The 14,394-nt window shown below is 49.3% G+C and overlaps 1 protein-coding gene across 2 annotated transcripts; it reads left to right on the top strand.

The window, feature by feature from the left end:
- Positions 1 to 3,785: 3,785 nt before the first annotated feature.
- TBC1D13 (TBC1 domain family member 13) lies at positions 3,786 to 14,045 on the top strand. Of its 2 annotated transcripts, none has more exons than XR_015808113.1 (12): positions 3,786 to 3,956; positions 4,132 to 4,205; positions 4,454 to 4,494; positions 4,914 to 4,975; positions 5,248 to 5,347; positions 6,399 to 6,481; positions 6,632 to 6,791; positions 7,563 to 7,770; positions 8,319 to 8,482; positions 9,894 to 10,105; positions 10,248 to 10,305; positions 11,033 to 12,843. XR_015808113.1 is itself a non-coding variant. In XM_014873182.2 (12 exons), exons 1-12 carry the CDS (start codon positions 3,934 to 3,936, stop codon positions 11,096 to 11,098), a joined length of 1,200 nt encoding a protein of 399 aa, XP_014728668.1. In that variant the 5' UTR covers positions 3,786 to 3,933; the 3' UTR covers positions 11,099 to 14,045. The 2 variants fall into 2 exon arrangements, 1 of the variants encoding a protein (XP_014728668.1); XM_014873182.2 differs by having other exon boundaries at positions 9,945 to 10,105; positions 11,033 to 14,045.
- Positions 14,046 to 14,394: the final 349 nt, after the last annotated feature.

The following is a 14,394-nucleotide window of genomic DNA, read 5'->3' as shown; positions in this document are numbered from 1 at the left end:
GGTATAAAGACTTGCTCACTGGGACCTTGAGGGGCTTATCAAAAAAGTTAGCTTGAAGACTAACAGTGACATTTCACTTTCAAGGGGTCAAATCACATTATCAGCAAACCTAAACTTTTCTAAATATTTCCACAAACACAAAAAATTGTGTTGACATGTTTATTTTTGATATAAAATCTATGTCTTATTGGTAAGTCTGTCCCTGCTGGACCTGAGAACACTGATGCTGTGGAGGTAGTTGTTATTCTCTGCACCACAGCTGAGCAGCCATTGCTGGAGAAGTTGTTGCAAAATGTCCTTAACCATATTCCGTCTCTGATCTTTATCCTGAAGCTGCAAATAGCAGGACACTTGTGTGTCACCAGTCCTCTGCTTCTCTAAAGCCTCTGCTGCTTTCTCTTTCCTTCATTCCTATAGTATCAGTACAAGACAGAAGAGTTTAACTCCCATTCAGCTTAATCACTCTAAAAGGTAAAAACCCCCAAAACCTCAGCAATCATAAAAATTATACTTTAAATTATCTCCAATTGTAGTGTTAAGGGTGGAACTTGCTCTTTTGGTCACATAAAACTGTGACTTTTCAATAGTGCCACAATAGCTCCACTGAGGTGCATGTGGTCCAATAATCAACAAAAATGGAGGGTTTTCAACTTTGATAAAGGATGAGTGCACAATCCACAGTTCTCACCTTTGGAGTTGTGTAAGGTGAGAAGTCAAGGCTGAAATGGGCCACTGAGTGCAGAGTATTGTCTCCCTGGCTGGGAGGTCCTGGCAAAGGGAATGCAGGTGGGAGGAAGCTGTCCTGTGTCTGCTTTGGAGATGAATCGGCCTCACTTTCATAACAAGTCCCTCTTGCAGATTTTGCCTGAAGCTTGCTGGAGAGAATCTTTCCAGAAAGGCAAGATCGACAGGAAGATCTGAACCAGCTGGGAAGCGTGTTCTGCTATCCCTACCGGTTCCCCTGTGCCATCAGACAGGAGGTCCCTGCAGCCAGTGTTCTTCCACTGTTTACTACCGATGGCCAGAGAACTCGAAAACAAATTCCCACTGACAATCTATTGTCACGTGCAGCTGGAAACGGCCAGTGCTTGGGACTTGTCCAAGCAGCTCAGAGCTCCAGAGGGCAAGGACTGCCTTCCTGTGGCTCTGACAAGCCTCTGTTCCCTCTCTGCTGAGACCAGCACAATGCAGCTGTTTGATCTCAGCCCTGAAGAAATCAGCTGCCCTTTAACTTCTGAGCTCCCCGTGATCCACCAACACAATCCCATGCAGAAGTTTAATATCAAGAATGGTTAAACTGTCCCAGTGAGATAAGACCAAAGAAAAGCTTTCATCCTCCTGATTTATTACAGCTATCTGAGCACTTCTGTGACCTTTTGTCCGGGACACAAGCTGGCCTCTCCCTCTTTAAACTGAAGACATGACACCTCAGCAGCAGAGAGGGAAGTAAAAGTGTCAATAGCTGCCCTGATCAACACTGTCTCTAGTTATAACCTCATGTGTGACAAAAAGAAAAGAACTGGAGAGGCTGAAAAATCATTAACACTTGTCTAATTGTTCTCATCAGGAAGCTTCACACAGGACTAGTGACTGCCACTAGTGCTTTTCCAGCAATGAGCTGCCTGGTGCCACGTGGGTTTTGGTAGAGTTAAAGAGAGATGATTGAAAGATGCTGAAAATTCAAGAGCAAGAACTGAAAAGTGACCAGAACTTCAGCTGCCAGTATTTTTTCCAGTTTATTTCTCTGACAGATTTGCTTCCATTTTAGTGCACCAAGGAACTGAGTTCTTCAGAGCCTCGGGAGCAGGCACACAAAGGCCCTTTCCATGGGCACACAGCCCTCTCTGTGCAGTAACAGCACCCTTCTGCCATCTATGGACCCAAAACCAGGTGCAGTACAGGCAGCTCATCTTACTTACCTCATCCCCAGCATCCAGGACCCACCAGCCTCTTTGCAATTACTGCTTATTTCCAGGCTGCATCTGCATTGTTACAGCATTCCAGGCTGCACTGCACAGGAGGCTCAGGACCTCTCCTGGGCCTGCCAGTGCCAATATCCTCTCCCTTGGACTTCAGACCCATCATCTCTCCCAGCCTCTCTCCAGGCAGTGCCCAGAGCCAAGCTTTGACTCACTGTGGCTCCACGCCAACCACACAACATTTACACTGTTGCTACAAAAATGATTGGCAAAGCCGACTGTTCCAGCATCAGGGACTCGTCCAAGGAGAGGGCAAACAATATGCACTGACACGAGCTGATTACAGCAACTTCAGCATTACAAATGTAATGTAAATGCAGAGTTTGGCACAGGTTGTGCTCTGAAGGGAAACTGCACTGTCACTTTAGCTGGCATCTTGCAGCTGCAAATCACTGTGATTTTATTAATTGATGGGTCATTGCTGCCTTTCCGGGGAAACACCATCCCTTCTAACACTAGGGAAAGTGAAGTAGGAGGAGACTGACCTAGCCTCTGTTCCAGCAGAGCCTGCAACTCCCGAACTTGTCAGCCAGACTGACTGATACTGTAAATGAAACAGCTCACACTCGCCTGGGAATGCACTGATCTTAGTACCTGCCTGCAGTAAAGATGTTCCTTCAGCTCACTGAATTACATCACAGATTTTCATTCCATAGGTCACCTGCCCAAGAAGACTACCTGGAGTCCTTGATCATGGCTTTCTGGGCGCTGGGGCTCCATAAGCCCACGATAGTCTCTATCAAACCCGCGGGCAGCGCTTGTCCCAGACCCGAGCCCTCCCTCGTCCCCCAGGCACTCAGAGGTCACCTCGCCGGGCAGCGCCGAAGCTGCTGCCGCGGGCCGGAGCCCTGCCCGGCGGGGCCCGGCTGCTCCCGGCAGTCCCGGGGAGGGAATGGGGACTGCGCCGGGGGCACCGTCCGGCACTGCCGGGGGCAACAGTTCCTCCCCCCGCCCGGGCGGGCAGGCCCGGTGCCCCCGGGTCGGGCTGGGGACGGGAGCACCGGTACTCACCTGGCGCCATGGGGGACTGGTCCCGGCTGGTCCCGGCTCCCCGGGGCGGGCCGGGGTCCGCGTCCTGCTCGGGCCCGCTCCCCCCGCCGCAGCCTCCGCTGTCAACAAACCGACCGTCACTTCCTCCGCCCGCGCCGGAAGCGCCACCGAGTCCTCCCCCGGAAACACCGGCCCGGCCGGAACGCTCGGTCAGCGGAGACCCGGCAGGGACGGGGACGTTCAGTGACGTCACTAGGCCGTGACGCCACGCGGCGGAGGCACTGACGTCACTGCGCGGGGCAGGGCTTGGCCGCGGCGTCGCGGCAGGGCCTCCCTGGGGCGGGTCGGCGCAGCTCGGCCTGTCCCTCGCTCAAGGGCTGCGGCTGCCGCCACCGCAGAGCCAGGGTCCCACCGCGCCCCCTCATTGAGGGGGGCCATTCCCGCGAGCCCCGCTCACTGTTGCCATTGGCATGCGCTAGAGCGTGGCCGGGACAGCGCGACCACCCCGGCGGTCTCCTCAGTGCTTGGGGGACTGGCTGCTGCAGCCCGCGAGGTCTCTCCTGGCGTTTGGTGCTTGGCCAGGGACCCACGCTGTGACCCGCAGGCCGGGGGTCGCCGGGACAAGGCAGGGACCGTGCCCGCGAGGCTCCGGGGGGCGCCCCGAGGCGGGCAGGGGCGGGGCTTACCGGATAGGGGCGGGGCTTAGCGAACCTTGAGTATAACGGGGCGGGGGCGGGGCTTTGCGACGGAAGGGGCGGGGTCAGGCTCTCAGGAGAGGAGTCCTGGGGCGGGCAGGGGCGGGGCTTAGCCCAGGGAAGGGTCCGCGCGGAGCGGCGGTTTCGCTACGCCCCCAAGGGGGCGGGCCCACCGGGGTGGGCGGGGCCCGTCCCGCATCCCCCTCCCCGGGCAGCGTTTCCAGCCGGAGCGTTTATGCGGCGCGCGGGGAAGGGGCGCCGGGGCCGCCATGTCGCGGCTGCACCAGAGCAGGTCGGTGTTGGGGTCTGTGTAGGCACGGGTGTCTTTTCCCTCCCCGCCCTGCCGAGGCTGCGCTGCGTGGGGTGGGGGTTCTCGAGAACCGGCGGCTCTGAGGGGTTGGGGGCTATGGGGGGTCTCGGGTTGCCTGTACCAACCGTGATGACGCTCGCGGCTTCGCTCCCCTCAGGATCGCGGACTTTCAGGAGGTGCTGGGCGAACCCACGGTGGCTCTGACCAAGCTCCGCGAGCTGTGTTTCAGCGGTGAGTGCCGTGGGGACTGGCCCCGGACTGGGGAGGGGGCTCCGGGAGCGGCGGTGCCCCGGGCTGGTACCGCCTGGCACGGGCTGTCCCCGTGGGAGACGCTGTGGATAACCCCAGCAGCGTCACTGGGGAAACTTCGTGCCCCTCGGGGAGGAAAAGTGTTGCCAGGCCTGTTTGTGAGGTGACATCAGCAACCCGCGGTGAGAGATGGGCTAACGTGGTTATTTCTCTGCCTTGGTGTTCCACAGGAATTCCCTTTGATGGTGGGCTGCGCTGCCTGTGCTGGAAGGTGGGTTTTGCTTAAGGTGCTTTTCTTTCTTGCGAGTGATGCTTTGAGTTGATTAAGTACACGTAGCACTTTTTTGGCGGTTAAAGTTGTAAACAAATAAACAATAAATCTAGAGCTTAAAAGCCACTAGAAGTCAGCAGTAATTTGCGGAGATCAGCACTTTGCACGTGAACAGCCTCAGTTTTAAGCTAGCAGTGCATTTCAGTCAGGTTAGCTATTGATCAGTCCTACAAATAGTTCTGTATGGAAAGCCAATCCCTGAATTATTCCTGACTGTTGCTTAGCAAAGTACTTTGCTTGCTGGAGAGAAATCCCAGTGTTTTCTAAGAGCCAGTTTGAGCCACTGTGTTTGCGCTGCTCACCTTGCAGGTGTAACAGCTCATTGAATACTAAATTTTGTTCACCTGTTTCCTGTGCAGATACTCCTGAACTACCTCCCTTTAGAGAAAGCCTTATGGAGCTCTTTGCTGAAGAAACAAAGGTGAGGATGTTGGTGCTTGTCTCTTTATTTCCAAAGATATCTGCACAGAAGGAGAATAGTCTTTAAATAATTAATTACTTTCATAAAACAAATTGTTCTTGTGTGTGATGTGCTGTTCTCCCAGCTGCCTGGTAGACTGACCCTTTCAATTACACTGAAGAGAAAATCAGATACCTTCTGGCTGAGAAGGGTGGGACAGACATCTATTTGAACTCTGTGTGTTCACCTTGACCTTAGCTTCCTCATTGCAAATTCCCCTTTTCTTCTTTAAGGGATCTGTATTCCCAGTTCCTGAAAGAAATGATTATCCAGCCTGGGATTGCCAAGGCCAACCTGGGTGTTTCAAGGGAAGATGTGACCTTAGAAGATCATGTAAGTGTTGTTAAGCCTTTGTGCTGCAGAAAATTCCTTGGGGGTTTTTCTGCTCCCCTGAACTGCTCCTGGCTCTGTTCCCTCCTGTTCTGCCCTGCCTGAGGGAGGGATGGTTCCCAGGTGACAGCCTGACACTTTTGTTGTGGTAGCCTTGAGTGTGGATTGTTAGCAAAGCACCAATAGCTCTGTAGAGAGCTGTTTTCATCTGTGCTTTTCCCTCCCCCTGCCCTTTGGGGCTGCCTTCCCAGGCTGTGGGTCTCCTAGGTAGAGGGAGAGGCACACAAGAGGTTCCTGGAGCCATGAGATGCTCCCCTGGGAAGTTGGTCCATGAGTGGATTCAGAGCAGAGGACAGAAAAGAAACAGGAAAGTCAGGCTGGACTGTGGTGTGAAAGGCAGGAGAGTGGATTATTTCTAGTAATGCTGCTGGGGTGTTGTTTTTTCAACAGACTATTTCCTGCATGCCTTGGGTTTCTCCTTCTCTGAAAGTGCTGTTAGGAGTATGTGTGTGGGAGGAGTGAATGAAGTAACTGATCAGAAAAGACTGTAAAATGATACAGCTGCTCCCATGACCATTCTGAGCGTTCCCTCCCCTGCAGTCACCTGCCCTACTGTGATCTCTGGAGCCTTGGTGGTGTAAAACCACACAGGCAGGTCACAGTGATCTTTGAATCCCTTGGAATGTAGCTTGGTTATTTTCTTGGTTAGTTGTTAACTTTGTGTGGATCTTGGTGTGGGGGGGAAGAACCACAACATCAAAGTACTGGGTGGGTGGATAACTCTTACCCCAAGTCCAAATACCATCTCCATGGTACAGGTTTGGAGCTGCAATCAGGAATCTTCTTAACAGAGAGAAAGAAACCTGATTTGGGAACAAACTCTTGAAGAGGCGAGTGAAAAGGGATTGAAAATGTGAGAGAAAAAACGACCCTGATGTGCTCAGATTGTGCTGATGGCAGACTGACAGCAGAAATGTTAAATCACTGTATGTTTACTGAGGATTTTGATATGTATGAAACACACTTGTTCTGTTTCTGTTGTTTCTCTCTTTAGCCCCTCAATCCAAATCCAGACAGTCGATGGAACACTTACTTCAAGGATAACGAAGTGCTCCTCCAGATAGACAAAGATGTCAGGTGTGTGAGACAGTGACTCGAGATTTCAGATCCCGAGAGGTTCAGTCAACAAATTGTACTTTGAAAATGAAGTTGAATATTAAACCAAGCCTCCCATTCAACATGGGGCATTTCCTTCTTGTCTCTGATTTCCTTCTGTGTCCATCCTAGGAGGCTGTACCCTGACATGGCGTTTTTCCAGCGCCCCACGGATTATCCCTGCCTGCTAATCCTGGACCCCCAGAACGAGTTTGAGACGCTGCGCAGGCGGGTGGAGCAGACCACGCTCAAGTCGCAGACGGTGGCACGAAACCGCAGTGGGGTGACAAATGTGAGCTCTGGGCTGGGGCTGTCCTTGTCACAGGGCAAGGTCTCAGACTGGGAAGGGGAAGGGTGATTCTTGGGTTGTTCTCTGTTTCTCTTTCTGCTTGTGCAGTGGAATTAAGGAAACACCCCAGCAGATACTGAGCATTCTGGGGGCTGCATATTGTAGAATCAACTGGAATTCCTGACAGACTGTAGGGAATTATAATTTAAGGATTGTTTCTACCTGACTTCTGGTAGAATTTGGAGTCACAAGTTATTTTATGCCAGACATATGCCTTCCTGTATGGCAACAAAACACTGAAGGGTTAATTTACTATGAATTTATTACAAATTTCCATAGTCCTCCAGAACTGGATCTCAAACCTGGAATTAGGGGAAGAGCTGAGTATCTGTTAAAATGTGTAGTCTCTTTCCCCTTTCGTGAGTGCTACAGCACACGTGCTGTTGGGGAAGGTGGTTTCTCCCACAACCATCAATACCCTTCCCTCATTCTACTAACAAAGAAGTGGAACTGTTGTGGCTTTTGCTGTGTGAGATCATGTGGTGCAATTATTCAGAAGGAACTATGTGTTGCTGCAGCACAGACTTTGTTCTTCAGGGACAGCCAGCACCAGGACTTGTCTGCCTGTGTGCTCCCAGAGTTTCTTGTCTTGGTTTATGTGCTATAAACAGCCCAGATCTTTTGGGGGGCCTATGTGTCTTAAAAGCCAAGCTTGGCACGAGTGCTAAAAGGATCTGTGCCAGTTGGTTATCCTGATTCAGCCTTGTTTTCCAGGTGAGCTCCCCTCTGAAAACCACCCCCAGCTCTCTGAGTGAGTATGAAGTTCTGCCCAATGGCTGCGAGGCTCACTGGGAAGTGGTGGAGAGGATCCTGTTCATCTATGCCAAGCTGAACCCTGGCATAGCCTATGTCCAGGGCATGAATGAAATCGTGGGGCCTCTTTACTACACCTTTGCTACAGACCCTAACAGCGAATGGAAAGGTGAGGAAGCCTTTTGACTGCTCAGCAGTGGTTGTGGAACTGAGGCTTCTCTGCACGGCATGAGGAGTTTTGGGGAATTGTAGGAGCCGAATGGGCTGGGAGTGGTGAGGATTTTTCAGTAATTTTTGTTTGTTAAATTCAGAATCCTCTTAGAAGCTATTGTTTCCTTGTACTATGTATACATGGTAAGGAAAAAAATGGAAAGGGAGGACTTGGCCTGTTGCTTCTGCTTCACAGGAGCTCTGAGGTTGTGTGCTGGTGGCAGATTATGTTCCTGAGCATAGATAACTGTTTTGTGACCTCATGTCATGAAGACCTTGTGTTGGACACAGGGTTAGTATTTGCAGTGGCTCTGTAGATGTTTGTAGTTAAAAAAAAAAAAAAAAAGTTGTCCAGCCTTGACCCAGACCAAGCAAGCCAATTTCTGGTGGGATCTACTCCTTAAATCCAATACAGCAAACAGATTATGGAGCAAGGACAATTTTACAGCCCTGTACCTCTCTGTCAGGCTTCCTCTATTCTCCCATGTTCTTATTTTCTTTCCCCAGAACATGCTGAAGCAGACACATTTTTCTGCTTTACCAATCTAATGGCTGAAATTCGGGACAACTTCATTAAGAGCCTGGATGATTCTCAGTGTGGTATTACCTACAAAATGGAGAAGGTGTACTCCACCCTGAAGGAAAAAGATGTGGAGCTGTATTTGAAACTGGTGAGGAGCCAGGTGTTTCTCTGGCTCTTGGGTGGGATGCGAGGAGTGGCTTAACAGTGCACATGAATGTCAGTTCTGTTAAACTGCTTGAGTAGAACACAGGGTGTATGAAGGGCTTTGCCTGTGGGGCAGAGACTCATCTGTGAGCTGAAACAGCCTCTCCTTGGAGTGAGGTTTCCTCTCCTGCCTGCCTCAGAAAGCAAACTATGGTTGTTGCACAGCTGCCAGCTGGGAGTCTGAATGGACTTGGCCGTGATCCTTGGTCACCTGCATAGCTGGAGTTGGAGTTTTTATTCTCTTGTAGAGAACAGTCAAAACACGGGTTTTGCTGTGCAGCTGTGCTGCGTTTCTGCTTTTAAGAGCAAAACAAAAAACATCCCCCACGCTGCACACATGCACTTCTATTGCCACTGGCTGCTCTGACAGCACTGACTTAAACTCCATGGAGCACATTCCAAAGGAGAAGTGAAATCCAGTGAGCTGGATGATCTCACAGTTCAAATTATACTGTTCCCTTTCATCCAAAGGTTTTCAAGTGCTTTGGGTTTGTGTGAGTTTTGTAGAACATGTAGAAGTCAGATTTCATTACAAACATCTCCAGTCTTACAGTCCATTTGGTGTGAAACTCCAAGGAGACTTTGGAAGGGAAAGCTATTCCTGTTACTGCAATCTTTACCAAACTATACTGAGATCATTTTCCGTCTAGAAAAGTCAGGATCTATTTCTTTTATAATCCCAGAAGATGGTTTGTCAGCACAGTGACACAATCCACAGTGTTGACTGGTAGCTGATTCAGTGGGGAGAAAAACTGCTTAATGTTTGGCTGGCAGGAAATGGTCTTGGCCATACAGCAGCTGGTCCTTAAGGATATCAGCAGAATCCTGAACTTGTTTGACCTTGATTAAACTTATGCTACCTTGGATTTAACATGAGAAAACAGGAAAGCTTCAGGCTAAAGGTACATACAGCATGTTTTACTGACCATTGGTGTGAACTCTGTTCCATCTTTGTTTCTCTTTGTGAATAGTAAACCTTTTGATAAATACAGGGGTTCTGGAAAGGAGAGGAAATCCTGACAAACAGTGCCTGTGCTAGCGGGGGAGGGCTGCAGCTTTGCAGATAAAATTCTCTTGAAATGGGAACTTTAAAATGGCTTGGCAGGTTTTACAGAACATAAATAGCGCCTTTAGGGAGAAAAGCTTCCTTTACTCCATGTTGTGGACAGAGGAGCATTTTCTGGCTTGGCTGTCGGTGTGGAGTGTGCCTGCACTGAAATCTCTCAGTCAGGGTTGAATGGGAGAGTCCCCAAAGGATGCAGAGGTTTTCCTGCTGCTGCAGGAAGAGCTGGGAGCTTAGAGCAGTGTTGGGGAGGAGACGGGGATGGAAACATGGGGTGATCTCTTGCCTGTAGGGAACTGGCCGGGAGCACGTATTCATTGTTTGCCTGGTGCCTGTCTGACAGCAAGAACAGAACATCAAACCCCAGTTCTTTGCCTTCCGCTGGCTGACGTTGCTCTTGTCCCAAGAGTTCCTGCTGCCAGATGTGATCCGCATCTGGGACTCCCTGTTTGCTGACGACAAGCGCTTCGATTTCCTCCTGCTCGTCTGTTGTGCCATGTTGACGTAAGTACACACACAGCCCTTCTCTTCCATAGATCCAGGAGTCTTCTGTAGGCACGTGTTAGGGCATCTGGTGAAGAGGTTATAGGTTTTAAAGTTCCTTTCTAAAGAGTCAAAAGTAGCTGGAATAATTTCCGTCTTTCAGACTCATCCGGGATCAGTTGCTGGAAGGAGACTTCACTCTGAACATGAGGCTGCTACAGGTAGGAATTAAGTAGAGTGGGTGCAGAGAGCAATTGGAAAAGGCTTAAAATAGCACTGTGAGAGGGAATGACAGTATGTGAGAGGGTGGGAGGGTATGCCTGGTTCAAGACAAATACCACATTTTTGATGTCTGCATGCAGGAAAATCTGCAGGAATCTCACAGCACTATCATTGCTGTAACTGGAAGTCTTTAGCACATGCACTCTTTCTATCCTAGAGAGAAATTGTCATAGATTGGAGGTTTCTAATGGTCCTTTGGTTTGCAAAAAAAAAAAAATCAAATAATTTCAAGCAAAAATGTGAAACCTTATGTAACACTGCTAAATATTTTGGCCAGAGGGTTTTAATTCTGAGATCTGAGAGAGCCTTAGGTTGGAAACGCCTGCACTGCACAGTTGGATATCTCACATTCTGCCAGTTCCTGCTTTGGGCTGTGCAAGATACTGGCTTTGATAAGGCTCTCTGGCGTGAGAGAGGGCCCTGGAGCAGACCAGGTTACTGTGCCCTTGGAGGACAAAGTGGAAAAAAAACAACAAACCTTCTGGAAGGGTATTGAGGTTTGATCAGTTACAAAACAGGAAACTGTAGCTGTTAAAGGAGTAACTGAACATGGCACTGTTATAATAGGCCAAGAACTTTGTTCTGCTTAAGCAAGGCAAACTTTGACAACAATCTGTATCAAGAATGCTGGGAAGTCGCTGAAATCTATTTGTTTCTTTGCCATAGGATTATCCCATCTCTGATGTTCATCTGATTTTGAAGAAGGCAAAGGAACTTCAAGATTCCAAATAGTCCATGGGCCTAACAAAAGGTGTCAGAGAACTGTGTGGCAGTGGGTCCTGGGAGATGGCCCCTTGCAGTGTGGTGCACTAAAGCTCCTACTGATCTCTGCAAGACTTCAGGTTAGGGCTACTGGCCACCTTGAAGACTTCTTTCTACTCTATTTATTAGGTCAAGGACTGATTACTTCTGCATCTACTTGGGTCCTACACTCCAGATTTTTCCACATCTCAAATGCCTCTTTGCTGCCAAAAGCAGTTCTTTGTATCTTTTTTTAATGACTTTGAGTTTGGGGAGAAAGAAGCCTTCTGTCTGCATATCCCTGAAGGGATGGACTCCTGTATTGTGCAAGTAACACACGGAGTAACTTCTGATGGGGAAAGGACAGACTTAAGTCCAGTGAATTTTGATGGGTGAAGATAGAAGGATCTTCCTCCTGTGAATAGAATGTATTCCAGTGAAGTCACACATTCTGCCATTTAAGTAGATTCTGGATTCTCCTCCCTCGTGTCTGCACTTGGCCATCCCTGGGGCGTGTGAAGAAGATTGCATCACTTTCTGGTGAAGGTTGCCTGGCAGTTTGCACTCCTTTGACTGGGAAAGAGACTTGGGAAGCTGAGGTAGGAGGACATGGTGACAGCTGGTGGCTTTGTGCACTCAAACTGCCTGAATCCAGACCTGCCTTATCAACGAGGTCTCCTTGAAAGCAAGACTGGTGGTTTTAATCCCCTGGTGAAGTGTAGTTGCAAGTCAAGCCTTACTACGCACAGCCTTAGAGCAGGACTGTTGCTGCAGAGAGGCCTCCTGCTGCTCTGAACTGGAGCATATCCAGCTACAATCAGGATCCTGAAACACAAGAAATGGACACCTAATCATGTGCAATGAAGACAAATGTATTTAGGGGCTTATACAGGCACAGAACTTTTCTGCCTCAGTGGCTTAAATAATACTACTTGCATTAAGGTCTGGTCACAGTAACCTTGCTATTGTCTCACAGTACTTCTTGCCAGGAAGAGACAGTTCTGATCTGCACTAAGAGTCCTTCTCCAGCACAATCCAGCAGACATACAAGCATCTGTCATGAGCTGACTGCTGGGGCTGATCCACTGTTCTGTCCTGGTCCTGTTGGAGTCAACAGTCCTGAGTTGGACACTTGTTCCTCCTGAGAGAGAAACTGCTGCACTTCAGATACAGACGAGTGGGCTCAGGTGAAGAGGGACTGAGACAAACCACAGGGAGAACTGCTGACCTGCCACAGTGTGGAGCTGAGCAGAAACCCTAATCTTCAGAGTGAGAAACTGCCAGCACCCAGGTGCTTGTATTGTGCAGAAGCTCTTGAGTGAACACTAATCCAACATGCTTTTCCCTTTCTGTGCTGTGCTGGCTCATCTCTGCTGTTGGACACTGCAGTTGTTGGTATTTATGGGTGTTGATTTGTTAAAGGTCAGTCAGTCTTTGTAAGACTTGCTTAAGCTGCTGCTGGCCTAGACTTGCCCTAGCAGGAGGGATGCTGGCAGCCTTCAGCTTTTTTTACTGGTGTATTTTCCTTCACTGAAGGCCTTCACAGGCTGCTGTAATTCTCACCAAGGTGCAGGACAGGTTGGTGCACGTACCCATGTTCTTACTGGCAATCCCAAGCAATCTCTGCCTCTTGAGAAGATACTCGAGTACCACTTGTGCAGCCATGTGTTGCTGCTGTGTTGCAAGAGCAATTTAAGGTTTAAAGCAATCTGTAATTAATACCTGTGGCAACAGTATCCCTCTCTGCTGCAATCTTTTCTTGAGGGTATAGTTTTCCTCCAAGAAAAATGGAACAGGTAGCCCAGGAGAGCAGTGTGATGAAGTATCCTGGCTGTCTAGCCACTGGATGGATGTTCTTTCTGAGCTGTTGCAGGTGGTCTTATGTCTCAGCTCTTGGGTACCTTCACTGGGGAGGCTGTTGGCCAGACCTTGTGTGGTCAGAGAGCCACCTAGGAGGTTCTCTACAAATGTAGAACCAGAGGGCCCCACTATGAGGCAAGATTGTACCTGCTTCCAACACTTGTGCATCAGAACTGCTATAAATACTGCTGTAGCTTTCCCATTCCATGCACAAACTCGGCTCTCATCTCCCTGAATACCTGTGCTGGGCTGTTCATTCTGGGTTCCCCTGGCATGTGCAGGGTTTCCTTATGCTGGAATTTCTCACTGGCAACAGGACCATCCATGAGTGTTCCTGCTCTGAGCAGCTGGAAGTCTCCTTAAAGTAACCTGAGGAGTCAGCAGGCAAATCAGGATGAAAGCATTACTTGGAGGTGAACTTCTGCATTTTTCAGCATAGCTTTGGGTCCTGGGGGTGACCATCCCTCTTGGGGAAGGCACAGGGGAGGTGGCAGTACAGGTGTCGTGCTGACTTCTCCCTTCCTAGGTGTCCAAGGGCTCGTGTTATGTCACCTTGCTTCAGGGGGTGACAGTGAATGCTTTTGACAGGAGTTTGCAGTGGTTTAAAGGGATGTGATGAGAGATTTGCCTGCTGGAAAGGATCTCTGGGATAAATTCTGTAGCCTTATCCAACCTGTGGCTGCCAAACCTACTGAATTGTTTGGGGAGAGCTTGCAACAACTTTGAAACATCCAGGGAGGCTGTTCCATACATAAAAAGCTGTTTTATATTCCTGCTTATTTCCTTCCTGTGTGGTAGAACTTCTGTCCTGCTGTTGAAAGGAGTTGTACTTTTCATTGTCTTGGGACATCTATTTCTTTATTCCAAGACTTTCTCCTTTCTTTAAGAGCAAAACCAGATTTTCTGAGAGGACAAAAGAAAGTCTTAACCTTTTACCAGCTTTTGAATCTCCTTATGCTTCCCTTGGCTTCATTCCCCAAAGGTTTTTGGTGATTATTTTTGTTGTTCTTGAAGTGAGACGATACTTAACTGGTATTTCCTTGCTTGTGTGGCCAAGTAACACCTGCTCCGGCCTTGAGATGTTCCTGCTTCTGGTTTCTTACAATCCTGACTTGCTAAAAGAGCTGAACTTTGGGGCAGGACGTGTTAATCTGGGGTGCCTTGGCGACCCATTATCTCACAGGGACTTGAACAGTGGATGTTTAAATAGCTCTTACCATGTGTTCCTCATAGACAGGGCTGCTGCCAGAGAGGGGAAAGGGAAATCACCTTCAGCTGGGAGGGAAAACAGTACACTCGTGGGTGTGGGTAGGGATGAGCCTTCCCTGGGAAGGAGAGGTCTGCTCTACCTGCATCTCACTGGAGTTCAGGCTTTGTAGAGCTTTGTGGCTTTGCCAGTGAGCTAAATCAAGTTGCTGGTGGTGGTC

The sequence above is a fragment of the Sturnus vulgaris genome, chromosome 22 (assembly GCF_052056855.1).
Source record: "Sturnus vulgaris isolate bStuVul1 chromosome 22, bStuVul1.hap1, whole genome shotgun sequence".
Lineage (NCBI taxonomy): Eukaryota > Metazoa > Chordata > Aves > Passeriformes > Sturnidae > Sturnus > Sturnus vulgaris.
Note: the sequence above shows the minus strand (reverse complement) of the source record. Positions and strands in the feature narration are given on the sequence as shown.